Source organism: Salvelinus alpinus, chromosome 27, assembly GCF_045679555.1.
Source record: "Salvelinus alpinus chromosome 27, SLU_Salpinus.1, whole genome shotgun sequence".
Taxonomy (NCBI): Eukaryota; Metazoa; Chordata; class Actinopteri; order Salmoniformes; family Salmonidae; genus Salvelinus; species Salvelinus alpinus.
This window is the reverse complement of record NC_092112.1, coordinates 4,629,130-4,642,877: the sequence shown is the minus strand read 5'-3', so window position 1 is coordinate 4,642,877 and position 13,748 is coordinate 4,629,130. Positions and strand designations below refer to the sequence as shown.

Below are 13,748 nucleotides of genomic sequence, written 5' to 3'. Positions count from 1 at the left end.
AGTCTGCAGAGTATGCAGAGTAAACAGAGTATGCAGAGTAAACAGAGTATGCAGAGTAAACAGAGTATGCAGAGTATGCAGAGTAAACAGAGTATGCAGAGTATGCAGAGTAAGCAGAGTAAACAGAGTATGCAGAGTAAACAGAGTTTCTGCTTATCTGCCACACACACACACACACACACACACACAGGATAAACCCCTATCTGTCACACACACACACACACACACACACACACACACACACACACACACACACACTATAAACCCTTATCTGCCACACACAAAGAAGATAAATCCTTACCTGTCACTGCAGTTTGAAAACTGGATGCTGTCCACTTTATCCTGAGGGAGAGAGAGAAAGAGAGAAAGAGGAGAGAGAAAGAGAGAATGGGAGAGAGAAAGAGAAAGAGAGAGAGAGAGAGAAAGAGAGAAAGAGGAGAGAGAAAGAGAGAATGGGAGAGAGAGAGAAGAGAGAAAGAGAGAGAGAGAGAAAGAGAGAGCGAGAGAGCGAGAGAGCGAGAGAGCGAGAGAGCGAGAGAGAGAGAGAGAGAGAGAGAGAGAGAGAGAGAGAGAGAGAGAGAGAGAGAGAGAGAGATAGCAAAGATGGCACAAGGCATTATATCTCTGAATATTCACTCTACACCTCAGAATCAGTCTGTCTGTCATTATCACTCTACACCTCAGAATCAGTCTGTCTGTCATTATCACTCTACACCTCAGAATCAGTCTGTCTGTCATTATCACTCTACACCTCAGAATCAGTCTGTCTGTCATTATCACTCTACACCTCAGAATCAGTCAGTCTGTCATTATCACTCTACACCTCAGAATCAGTGTCTGTCATTATCACTCTACACCTCAGAATCAGTCAGTCTGTCATTATCACTCTACACCTCAGAATCAGTCTGTCTGTCAATATCACTCTACACCTCAGAATCAGTCTGTCATTATCACATACAGTACATGCAGACACTCACAGTGTGTGACTCCAGCTCAGAGATCTTCTGTGGTTGGCCAGAACCGAAGTAGAACACTCTGATGATGTGGTCTGTAGAACCTGTAGCCAGGAACATACCCCCTGGACACACACGCTCATTAAGGTCAATTCTGATTTCATTTATTTCACTTTAAAACTATTTTGTAATGTAAATGTCAGACGGTGTCCATGGTTACCTGCGCTGAAGGACGAACAGATCATCTGAACCCCAGGTCTGGACCGCTCCGTGAACTTACCAGGCCCCTGCCTGAACACACACACTAGCATTAACACTGACGTGTCTGTGTGTATGTGTGTATGTGTGTGATGTGTGTGTGTGTGTGTGGTGTGTGTGTGTGTGTGTGTGTGTGTGTGTGTGTGTGTGTGTGTGTGTGTGTGTGTGTGTGTGTGTGTGTGTGTGTGTGTGTGTGTGTGTGTGTGTGTGTGTGTGTGTCTCACCCGAACTTCAGAGTGCGTGCGTCCCACTGCCAGAAACAGATGGTCCCGTCGGCTCCGGTGGAGGACAGGAACCGCTTAGAACCACTGACCAGAGGAGAGAACTACACAGAGACAACCAATCAGAGGAGAGAACTACACAGAGACAACCAATCAGGGGAGAGAACTAAACAGAGACAACCAATCAGAGGAGAGAACTACAACACAACAACCAATCAGAGGAGAGAACTACAACACAATAAACCAATCAGAGGAGAGAACTACAACACAATAAACCAATCAGAGGAGAGAACTACAACACAATAAACCAATCAGAGGAGAGAACTACAACACAATAAACCAATCAGAAGAGAGAACTACAACACAATAAACCAATCAGAGGAGAGAACTACAACACAATAAACCAATCAGAGGAGAGAACTACAACACAATAAACCATTCAGAGGACTACAACACAATAAACCAATCAGAGGAGAGAAGTAGAGGACAGGAAACTACAGGACCTCCTCCTACCTGTAGAGAGGTGATGGATGCAGAGTGGCCTTCCAGTACAGCTAGAGGAACACAGGTCTGAAGACACCATACTCTGATGGTCTTATCACAGCTACCTGCAGCTAGCATGGTGTTCTCATAGCTCACCTGGTGAGAGGGAGACACAGATATACACACACACACACACACACACACACACACTTATGTTAGCAAAGCAAACAGTTGATCATTTGCGAGATGGAAGTGTGTGTGTGTGTGTGTGTGTGTGTGTGTGTGTGTGTGTGTGTGTGTGTGTGTGTGTGTGTGTGTGTGTGTGTGTGTGTGTGTGTGTGTGTGTGTGTGTGTGTGTGTGTGTGTGTTTTGTTGTTTAACTAACTATCGTTGTGGGCACCAGTAATCCTCACAAGGATTGTAAAACATGGAAGATTCGGAAAGTGCAGGACCCAGTTGCAGAGGGAGGTGTTTAGTCCCAGGATCATTAGCTTATTGATGAGCTTTGAGGGCACTGTGGTGTTGAACGCTGAGCTGTAGTCAATGAATAGCATTCTCACATAGGTGCTCCTTTTGTGCAGGTGTAAAAGGGCAGTGTGGAGTGCAATAGAGATTGCATCATCTGTGGATCTGTTTGGGCGGTATGCAAATTGAAGTGGGTCTAGGATTTCTGGGATGATGGTGTTGTGAGCCATGACCAGACTTTCAAAGCACTTCATAGCTACAGACGTGTAGTTATTTAGGCAGATTACCTTAGTGTTCTTGGGCACAGGGACTATGGTGTCCTGCTTGAAACATGTTGGTATTACACACTCAGACCGGGAGAGGTTGAAAATGTCAGTGAAGACACTTGCCAGTTGGTCAGCGCATGCTCAGAGTACACGTCCTGGTAATCTGTCTGGCCCTGCGGCCTTGTGAATGTTGACCTGTTTAAAGGTCTTCCTCATATGGGGCAACAGAGAGCTGTGTGACATTGCAAGACAAAAAATTGTGAAATACAGCATTTACTTGTGAGATACAGCTTTTGATTGCTGATAAATAGACCTAGTGCCCAGTTCTGTCTGTCTGTCTGGTGGCTGACCTGCCTATACTGATAGATATTATTTTTATAATTTTTTATTTGACCTTTATTTAACCAGGTCGGCCAGTTGAGAACAAGTTCTCATTTACAACCGCGACCTGGCCAAGATAAAGCAAAGCCGTGCGACACAAACAACAACACAGAGTTACACATAAACAAACGTACAGTCAATAACACAATAGAAAAATGTATATACAGTGTGTGCAAATGAGGTAGGATAAGGGAGGTAAGGCAATAAATAGGCCATGGTGGCGAAGTAATTACAATATAGCAATTAAACACTGGAATGGTAGATGTGCAGAAGATGAATGTGCAAGTAGAGATACTGGGGTGTAAAGGAGCAAGATAAATAAATAAATACAGTATGGGGATGAGGTAGTTGGATGGGCTGTTTACAGATGGGCTATGTACAGGTGCAGTAATCTGTGAGCTGCTCTGACAGCTGGTGCTTAAAGCTAGTGAGGGAGATAAGTGTTTCCAGCTTCAGAGATTTTTGCAGTTCGTTCCAGTCATTGGCAGCAGAGAACTCGAAGGAAAGGCTGCCAAAGGAAGTGTTGACTTTGGGGGTGACAAGTGAAATATACCTGCTGGAGCGCGTGCTACGGGTGGGTGCTGCTATGGTGACCAGTGAGCTGAGATAAGGCGGGGCTTTACATTGTAAAGACTTATAGATGACCTGGAGCCAGTGGGTTTGGCGACGAATATGTACTGAGGGCCAGCCAACGAGAGCATACAGGTCACAGTGGTGGGTAGTATATGGGGCTTTGGTGACAAAACGGATGGCACTGTGATAGACTGCATCCAATTTGCTGAGTAGAGTGTTGGAGGCTATTTTGTAAATTACATCGCCGAAGTCAAGGATCGGTAGGATGGTCAGTTTTACGAGGGTATGTTTGGCAGCATGAATGAAGGAGGCTTTGTTGCGAAATAGGAAGCCGATTCTAGATTTCATTTTGGATTAGAGATGTTTAAATGTGAGTCTGGAAGGAGGGTTTAGGGTCTAACCAGACACCTAGGTATTTGTAGTTGTCCACGTATTCTAAGTCAGAACCGTCCAGAGTAGTGATGCTGGACGGGCGGGCAGGTGTGGGCAGCGATCGGTTGAAGAGCATGCATTTAGTTTTACTAGCATTTAAGAACAGTTGGAGGCCACGTAAGGAGAGTTGTATGGCACTGAAGCTCGTCTGGAGGTTAGTTAACACAGTGTCCAAAGAAGGGCCAGAAGTATACAGAATGGTGTCGTCTGCGTAGAGGTGGATCAGAGACTCACCAGCAGCTAGAGCGACATCATTGATGTATACAGAGAAAAGAGTCGGCCCGAGAATTGAACCCTGTGGCACCCCCATAGAGACTGCCAGAGGTCCGGACAACAGGCCCTCCGATTTGACACACTGAACTCTGTCTGAGAAGTAGTTGGTGAACCAGGCGTGGCAGTCATTTGAGAAACCAAGGCTGTTGAGTCTACCGATAAGAATGCGGTGATTGACAGAGTCGAAAGCCTTGGCCAGGTCGATGAATACGGCTCCACAGTACTGTTTTTTATCGATGGCGGTTATGATGTCGTTTAGGACCTTGAGCGTGGCTGACGTGCACCCATGACCAGCTCTGAAACCAGATTGCATAGCGGAGAAGGTATGGTGGGAATCGAAATGGTCGGTGATCTGTTTGTTAACTTGGCTTTCGAAGACCTTAGAAAGGCAGGGTAGGATAGATATAGGTCTGTACCAGTTTGGGTCTAGAGTGTCTCCCTCTTTAAAGAGGGGGATGACCGCGGCAGCTTTCCAATCTTTGGAGATCTCAGACGATACGAAAGAGAGGTTGAACAGGCTAGTAATAGGGGTTGCAACAATTTCGGGAGATAATTTTAGAAAGAAAGGGTCCAGATTGTCTAGCCCGGCTGATTTGTAGGGGTCCAGATTTTGCAGCTCTTTCAGAACATCAGCTATCTGGATTTGGGTGAAGGAGTAATGGGGGAGGCTTGGGGAAGTTGCTGTGGGGGGTGCAGCGCTGTTGATCGGGGTAGGGGTAGCCAGGTGGAAAGCATGGCCAGTCATAGAAAAATGCTTATTGAAATTCTCAATTCTATTGGATTTATCGGTGGTGACAGTGTTTCCTCGCCTCAGTGCAGTGGGCAGCTGGGGGGAGGGGCTCTTATTCTCCATGGACTTTACAGTGTCCCAGAACTTTACAGTGTCCCAGAACTTTACAGTGTCCCAGAACTTTTTGGAGTTTGTGCTACAGGACCTAGTGCACGGTTCTGACTGTCTTTTATGGTGGCTGACCTGACTATACTGATAGATCCATCCCTAGCGGTCCATCCCTAGCGGTCCATCCCTAGCGGTGCGGTCCATCCCTAGCGGAGCGGTCCATCCTTAGCGGTCCATCCCTAATGGAGTGGTGCGGTCCATTCCCAGCGGTGTCATCCATCCCTAGAGGTCCATCCCTAGCGGTGCGGTCCATCCCTAGAGGTCCATCCCTAGTGGTTCAGTCCATCCCTAGAGGTCCATCCATAGCAGTCCATCCCTAGCGGAGCGATCCTTCCATAGCGGTGAGGTCCATCTCTAGCGGTCCAACCCTACCGGTCCGGTCAATCCCTAGCGGTCCATCTCCAGCGGAGCAGTCCGTCCCCAGCGGTCCATTCCCAGCGGTGCAGTCCATCCCTAGCGGTCCATTCCCAGCGGTGCAGTCCATCCCTAGCGGTGCGGTCCGTCCCTAGCGGTGAGGTCCATCCCTAGCGGTCCATCCCCAGCGGTGCAGTCCATCCCTAGCGGTGCGGTCCGTCCCTAGCGGTGAGGTCCATCCCTAGCGGTCCATCCCCAGCGGTGCAGTCCATCCCTAGCGGTCCATCCCTAGCGGTGCAGTCCATCCCTAGCGGTCCGTCCCTAGCGGTGCGGTCCGTCCCTAGCGGTGAGGTCCATCCCTAGAGGTCCATCCCTAGTGGTTCGGTCCATCCCTAGAGGTCCATCCATAGCAGTCCATCCCTAGCGGAGCGATCCTTCCATAGCGGTGAGGTCCATCTCTAGCGGTCCAACCCTACCGGTCCGGTCCATCCCTAGCGGTCCATCCCCAGCGGTGCAGTCCATCCCTAGCGGTCCATCCCTAGCGGTGCAGTCCATCCCTAGCGGTCCGTCCCTAGCGGTGCGGTCCGTCCCTAGCGGTGAGGTCCATCCCTAGCGGTCCATCCCTAGCGGAGCGGTCCATCCCTAGCAGTCCGTTCCTAGCGGAGCGGTCCATCCCTAGCGGTGCAGTCCATCCCTAGTGGTCCATCCCTAGCGGAGCGGTCCATCCCTAGCAGTCCGTTCCTAGGGGAGCGGTCCATCCCTAGCGGTGCGGTCCATCCCTAGCAGTCCGTTCCTAGGGGAGCGGTCCATCCCTAGCGATCCCTCCATCCCTAGCAGTCCATCCCCAGCGGTCCGTCCCTAGTGGTGTGGTCAATCCCTAGAGGTTCGTCCCTAGCGATCCGTCCCTAGCGGTGTGGGCAATCCCTAGAGGTTCGTCCGTAGCGATCCGTCCCTAGCGGTCAGTCCCTAGCGATCCGTCCCTAGCGGTCAGTCCCTAGCGATCCGTCCCTAGCAATCCGTCCCTAGCGGTCAGTCCCTAGCGGTCAGTCCCTAGCGGTCCGTCCCTAGCGGTGTGGTCCGTCCCTAGCGGTCATACATACGTAATAGGACCATTATTCTGCATTGTGAATTGACAGGGAATTTTATGATTTTTTTCTTATATTGTTTTAATGTCAAATCCAAACTGTGTGTGTTAACTCACGGCCATGTCGGAGATCTCAGCAGCGTGTCCTCTCAGCGTTGCCAGTAGACGGCCCTCGTCCGTCCCCCAAATCTTCACCAGGCAGTCATCTGAACCCTAGACACACACACACACACACACACACACACAACAATGAATCACTATGATCACTGATCACTCACGCAACACACCAATCAGCATGGTCATTGTTCTATCAACCATGTATTAATAGACATTATTATCAATAACATGAAGCCTGAGACACCAATTACAATCAATCAATCAATCAATATTACAAACAATATTATACACTCAGTCATTAATCAATCACATCTAAATCAAACCTAGTCTATAACTGGACAACCAGTCAGTCAGCCAGTCTATAACTGGACAACCAGTCAGTCAGCCAGTCTATAACTGGACAACCAGTCAGTCAGCCAGTCTATAACTGGACAACAAGTCAGTCGGCCAGTCGATAACTGGACAACCAGTCAGTCGGCCAGTCGATAACTGGACAACTAGTCAGTCGGCCAGTCTATAACTGGACAACCAGTCAGTCAGCAGGTCTATAACTGGACAACCAGTCAGTCAGCCAGTCTATAACTGGACAACCAGTCAGTCAGCCAGTCTATAACTGGACAACCAGTCAGTCAGCCAGTCTATAACTGGACAACAAGTCAGTCGGCCAGTCGATAACTGGACAACCATTCAGTCGGCCAGTCTATAACTGGACAACCAGTCAGTCAGCAGGTCTATAACTGGACAACCAGTCAGTCAGCAGGTCTATAACTGGACAACCAGTCAGTCAGCCAGTCTATAACTGGACAATCAGTCAGTCAGTCAGCCAGTCTATAACTGGACAACTAGTCAGTCGGCCAGTCTATAACTGGACAACCAGTCAGTCAGCAGGTCTATAACTGGACAACCAGTCAGTCAGCCAGTCTATAACTGGACAACTAGTCAGTCGGCCAGTCTATAACTGGACAATCAGTCAGTCAGCCAGTCTATAACTGGACAATCAGTCAGTCAGCCAGTCTATAACTGGACAACCAGTCAGTCGGCCAGTCTACAGTCAGTCAGTCAGCCAGTCTATAACTGGACAACTAGTCAGTCGGCCAGTCTATAACTGGACAACCAGTCAGTCGGCCAGTCAATAACTGGACAATCAGTCAGTCAGCCAGTCTATAACTGGACAATCAGTCAGTCAGTCAGCCAGTCTATAACTGGACAACTAGTCAGTCGGCCAGTCTATAACTGGACAATCAGTCAGTCAGCCAGTCTATAACTGGACAATCAGTCAGTCAGTCAGCCAGTCTATAACTGGACAACTAGTCAGTCGGCCAGTCTATAACTGGACAACTAGTCAGTCGGCCAGTCTATAACTGGACAATCAGTCAGTCAGTCAGCCAGTCTATAACTGGACAACCAGTCAGTCAGCCAGTCTATAACTAGACAATCACGCAGTCTATAACTGGACAATCAGTCAGTCAGTCAGTCACCACCACACGGTCACCACCACACAGTCACCACCACACACCCACCACCACACAGTCACCACCACACAGTCACCACCACACAGTCACCATACACCACTCACGGTTCAGCAGCCTAAACACACTCTGTTCTCACGGTTCAGCAGCCTAAACACACTCTGATCTCACGGTTCAGCAGCCTAAACACACTCTGTTCTCACGGTTCAGCAGCCTAAACACACTCTGTTCTCCCGGTTCAGCAGCCTAAACACACTCTGATCTTACGGTTCAGCAGCCTAAACACACTCTGATCTCACGGTTCAGCAGCCTAAACACACTCTGATCTCACGGTTCAGCAGCCTAAACACACTCTGATCTCACGGTTCAGCAGCCTAAACACACTCTGGTCTTACGGTTCAGCAGCCTAAACACACTCTGGTCTCACGGTTCAGGAGCCTAAACACACTCTGGTCTCACGGTTCAGGAGCCTAAACACACTCTGATCTCACGGTTCAGCAGCCTAAACACACTCTGTTCTCACGGTTCAGCAGCCTAAACACACTCTGATCTCACGGTTCAGCAGCCTAAACACACTCTGGGTGATCTCACGGTTCAGCAGCCTAAACACACTCTGGTCTCACGGTTCAGGAGCCTAAACACACTCTGGGTGATCTCACGGTTCAGCAGCCTAAACACACTCTGTTCTCACGGTTCAGCAGCCTAAACACACTCTGATCTCACGGTTCAGCAGCCTAAACACACTCTGATCTCACGGTTCAGCAGCCTAAACACACTCTGGTCTCACGGTTCAGCAGCCTAAACACACTCTGATCTCACGGTTCAGCAGCCTAAACACACTCTGATCTCACGGTTCAGCAGCCTAAACACACTCTGATCTCACGGTTCAGCAGCCTAAACACACTCTGGTCTCACGGTTCAGCAGCCTAAACACACTCTGATCTCACGGTTCAGCAGCCTAAACACACTCTGATCTCACGGTTCAGCAGCCTAAACACACTCTGGTCTCACGGTTCAGCAGCCTAAACACACTCTGTTCTCACGGTTCAGCAGCCTAAACACACTCTGTTCTCACGGTTCAGCAGCCTAAACACACTCTGATCTCACGGTTCAGCAGCCTAAACACACTCTGATCTCACGGTTCAGCAGCCTAAACACACTCTGATCTCACGGTTCAGCAGCCTAAACACACTCTGATCTCACGGTTCAGCAGCCTAAACACACTCTGATCTCACGGTTCAGCAGCCTAAACACACTCTGATCTCACGGTTCAGCAGCCTAAACACACTCTGATCTCACGGTTCAGCAGCCTAAACACACTCTGATCTCACGGTTCAGCAGCCTAAACACACTCTGATCTCACGGTTCAGCAGCCTAAACACACTCTGATCTCACGGTTCAGCAGCCTAAACACACTCTGATCTCACGGTTCAGCAGCCTAAACACACTCTGATCTCACGGTTCAGCAGCCTAAACACACTCTGATCTCACGGTTCAGCAGCCTAAACACACTCTGATCTCACGGTTCAGCAGCCTAAACACACTCTGATCTCACGGTTCAGCAGCCTAAACACACTCTGATCTCACGGTTCAGCAGCCTAAACACACTCTGATCTCACGGTTCAGCAGCCTAAACACACTCTGTTCTCACGGTTCAGCAGCCTAAACACACTCTGATCTCACGGTTCAGCAGCCTAAACACACTCTGATCTCACGGTTCAGCAGCCTAAACACACTCTGATCTCACGGTTCAGCAGCCTAAACACACTCTGTTCTCACGGTTCAGCAGCCTAAACACACTCTGATCTCACGGTTCAGCAGCCTAAACACACTCTGATCTCACGGTTCAGCAGCCTAAACACACTCTGATCTCACGGTTCAGCAGCCTAAACACACTCTGATCTCACGGTTCAGCAGCCTAAACACACTCTGTTCTCACGGTTCAGCAGCCTAAACACACTCTGATCTCACGGTTCAGCAGCCTAAACACACTCTGATCTCACGGTTCAGCAGCCTAAACACACTCTGGTCTCACGGTTCAGCAGCCTAAACACACTCTGATCTCACGGTTCAGCAGCCTAAACACACTCTGATCTCACGGTTCAGCAGCCTAAACACACTCTGATCTCACGGTTCAGCAGCCTAAACACACTCTGATCTCACGGTTCAGCAGCCTAAACACACTCTGATCTCACGGTTCAGCAGCCTAAACACACTCTGATCTCACGGTTCAGCAGCCTAAACACACTCTGATCTCACGGTTCAGCAGCCTAAACACACTCTGATCTCACGGTTCAGCAGCCTAAACACACTCTGGTCTCACGGTTCAGCAGCCTAAACACACTCTGATCTCACGGTTCAGCAGCCTAAACACACTCTGATCTCACGGTTCAGCAGCCTAAACACACTCTGATCTCACGGTTCAGCAGCCTAAACACACTCTGATCTCACGGTTCAGCAGCCTAAACACACTCTGTTCTTACGGTGATGATGCGTCGTCCAGTGCGGTCGAAGGTGACGCAGTAGACAGAGGACAGATGTCCCAGAATCCTCTTGTGCATCTTCATGTGTGAGTAGACCGCAGTGGGGAGGAGCTGACCCAGTCGGTACGAACCAATCAGACGACGGCCGTGACCTGTCTCCACTACACACACACACACACCGTAAAGAGTGTGTACACATACACACCACACAGACACACAAAGTTGTCAGTTCCAACATAATACCATACTAATGTCATTAACTGGTTGATTTACATTATTATAATTCTGTTAGGGAAGAAGAAGAGAATTACCAGAGACCCTGCAGCCCTGACCTTTAGCTGGGTCTTAAAGGAGACCAGAGACTCTGCAGCCTTGACCTTTAGCTGGGTCTTAAAGGAGACCAGAGACTCTTCAGCCCTGACCTTTAGCTGGGTCTTAAAGGAGACCAGAGACTCTTCAGCCCTGACCTTTAGCTGGGTCTTAAAGGAGACCAGAGACTCTTCAGCCCTGACCTTTAGCTGGGTCTTAAAGGAGACCAGAGACTCTTCAGCCCTGACCTTTAGCTGGGTCTTAAAGGAGACCAGAGACTCTTCAGCCTTGACCTTTAGCTGGGTCTTAAAGGAGACCAGAGACTCTTCAGCCCTGACCTTTAGCTGGGTCTTAAAGGAGACCAGAGACTCTTCAGCCTTGACCTTTAGCTGGGTCTTAAAGGAGACCAGAGACTCTTCAGCCCTGACCTTTAGCTGGGTCTTAAAGGAGACCAGAGACTCTGCAGCCCTGACCTTTAGCTGGGTCTTAAAGGAGACCAGAGACTCTGCAGCCCTGACCTTTAGCTGGGTCTTAAAGGAGACCAGAGACTCTGCAGCCCTGACCTTTAGCTGGGTCTTAAAGGAGACCAGAGACTCTTCAGCCTTGACCTTTAGCTGGGTCTTAAAGGAGACCAGAGACTCTTCAGCCCTGACCTTTAGCTGGGTCTAAAGGAGACCAGCGACTCTGCAGCCCTGACCTTTAGCTGGGTCTTAAAGGAGACCAGAGACTCTTCAGCCCTGACCTTTAGCTGGGTCTTAAAGGAGACCAGAGACTCTGCAGCCCTGACCTTTAGCTGGGTCTTAAAGGAGACCAGAGACTCTGTAGCCCTGACCTTTAGCTGGGTCTTAAAGGAGACCAGAGGCTCTGCAGCCCTGACCTTTAGCTGGGTCTTAAAGGAGACCAGAGACTCTTCAGCCCTGACCTTTAGCTGGGTCTTAAAGGAGACCAGAGACTCTTCAGCCCTGACCTTTAGCTGGGTCTTAAAGGAGACCAGAGACTCTGCAGCCCTGACCTTTAGCTGGGTCTTAAAGGAGACCAGAGACTCTTCAGCCCTGACCTTTAGCTGGGTCTTAAAGGAGACCAGAGACTCTGCAGCCCTGACCTTTAGCTGGGTCTTAATGGAGACCAGAGACTCTGCAGCCCTGACCTTTAGCTGGGTCTTAAAGGAGACCAGAGACTCTGCACTGTTGACCCTGACCTTTAGCTGGGTCTTAAAGGAGACCAGAGACTCTGCAGCCCTGACCTTTAGCTGGGTCTTAAAGGAGACCAGAGACTCTTCAGCCCTGACCTTTAGCTGGGTCTTAATGGAGACCAGAGACTCTGCAGCCCTGACCTTTAGCTGGGTCTTAAAGGAGACCAGCGACTCTTCAGCCCTGACCTTTAGCTGGGTCTTAATGGAGACCAGAGACTCTGCAGCCCTGACCTTTAGCTGGGTCTTAATGGAGACCAGAGACTCTGCAGCCCTGACCTTTAGCTGGGTCTTAATGGAGACCAGAGACTCGGCAGCCCTGACCTTTAGCTGGGTCTTAAAGGAGACCAGAGACTCTGTAGCCCTGACCTTTAGCTGGGTCTTAAAGGAGACCAGAGACTCTGCAGCCCTGACCTTTAGCTGGGTCTTAAAGGAGACCAGAGACTCTGCAGCCCTGACCTTTAGCTGGGTCTTAAAGGAGACCAGAGACTCTGTAGCCCTGACCTTTAGCTGGGTCTTAAAGGAGACCAGAGACTCTGCAGCCCTGACCTTTAGCTGGGTCTTAAAGGAGACCAGAGACTCTGCAGCCCTGACCTTTAGCTGGGTCTTAAAGGAGACCAGAGACTCTGCAGCCCTGACCTTTAGCTGGGTCTTAAAGGAGACCAGAGACTCTGTAGCCCTGACCTTTAGCTGGGTCTTAAAGGAGACCAGAGACTCTGCAGCCCTGACCTTTAGCTGGGTCTTAAAGGAGACCAGAGACTCTTCAGCCCTGACCTTTAGCTGGGTCTTAAAGGAGACCAGAGACTCTGCAGCCCTGACCTTTAGCTGGGTCTTAAAGGAGACCAGAGACTCTTCAGCCCTGACCTTTAGCTGGGTCTTAAAGGAGACCAGAGACCCTGCAGCCCTGACCTTTAGCTGGGTCTTAAAGGAGACCAGAGACCCTGCAGCCCTGACCTTTAGCTGGGTCTTAATGGAGACCAGAGACTCTGCAGCCCTGACCTTTAGCTGGGTCTTAAAGGAGACCAGAGACTCTTCAGCCCTGACCTTTAGCTGGGTCTTAAAGGAGCCCAGCGACTCTGCAGCCCTGACCTTTAGCTGGGTCTTAAAGGAGACCAGAGACTCTTCAGCCCTGACCTTTAGCTGGGTCTTAAAGGAGACCAGAGACTCTGCAGCCCTGACCTTTAGCTGGGTCTTAATGGAGACCAGAGACTCTTCAGCCCTGACCTTTAGCTGGGTCTTAAAGGAGACCAGAGACTCTGCAGCCCTGACCTTTAGCTGGGTCTTAAAGGAGACCAGAGACTCTTCAGCCCTGACCTTTAGCTGGGTCTTAAAGGAGACCAGAGACCCTGCAGCCCTGACCTTTAGCTGGGTCTTAAAGGAGACCAGAGACCCTGCAGCCCTGACCTTTAGCTGGGTCTTAATGGAGACCAGAGACTCTGCAGCCCTGACCTTTAGCTGGGTCTTAATGGAGACCAGAGACTCTGCAGCCCTGACCTTTAGCTGGGTCTTAATGGAGACCAGAGACTCTGCAGCCCTGACC

General features: G+C 49.8%; 1 protein-coding gene across 2 annotated transcripts in view; it reads right to left on the bottom strand.

Annotated features, from left to right (window-relative positions):
• Nucleotides 1–13,748, bottom strand: part of LOC139555909 (PH-interacting protein-like) — a 142,184-nt gene that overhangs the window by 112,180 nt on the left and 16,256 nt on the right. For both annotated transcript variants that reach the window (XM_071369272.1, XM_071369273.1), the window contains exons 7-13: nt 10,711–10,871; nt 6,759–6,854; nt 1,946–2,071; nt 1,436–1,536; nt 1,174–1,244; nt 978–1,078; nt 302–342 (exon numbers count right to left, since the gene is read on the bottom strand). In XM_071369272.1, the coding sequence (XP_071225373.1) occupies nt 302–342; nt 978–1,078; nt 1,174–1,244; nt 1,436–1,536; nt 1,946–2,071; nt 6,759–6,854; nt 10,711–10,871 (697 nt within the window). The remainder of the gene's footprint in view (nt 1–301; nt 343–977; nt 1,079–1,173; nt 1,245–1,435; nt 1,537–1,945; nt 2,072–6,758; nt 6,855–10,710; nt 10,872–13,748) is intronic.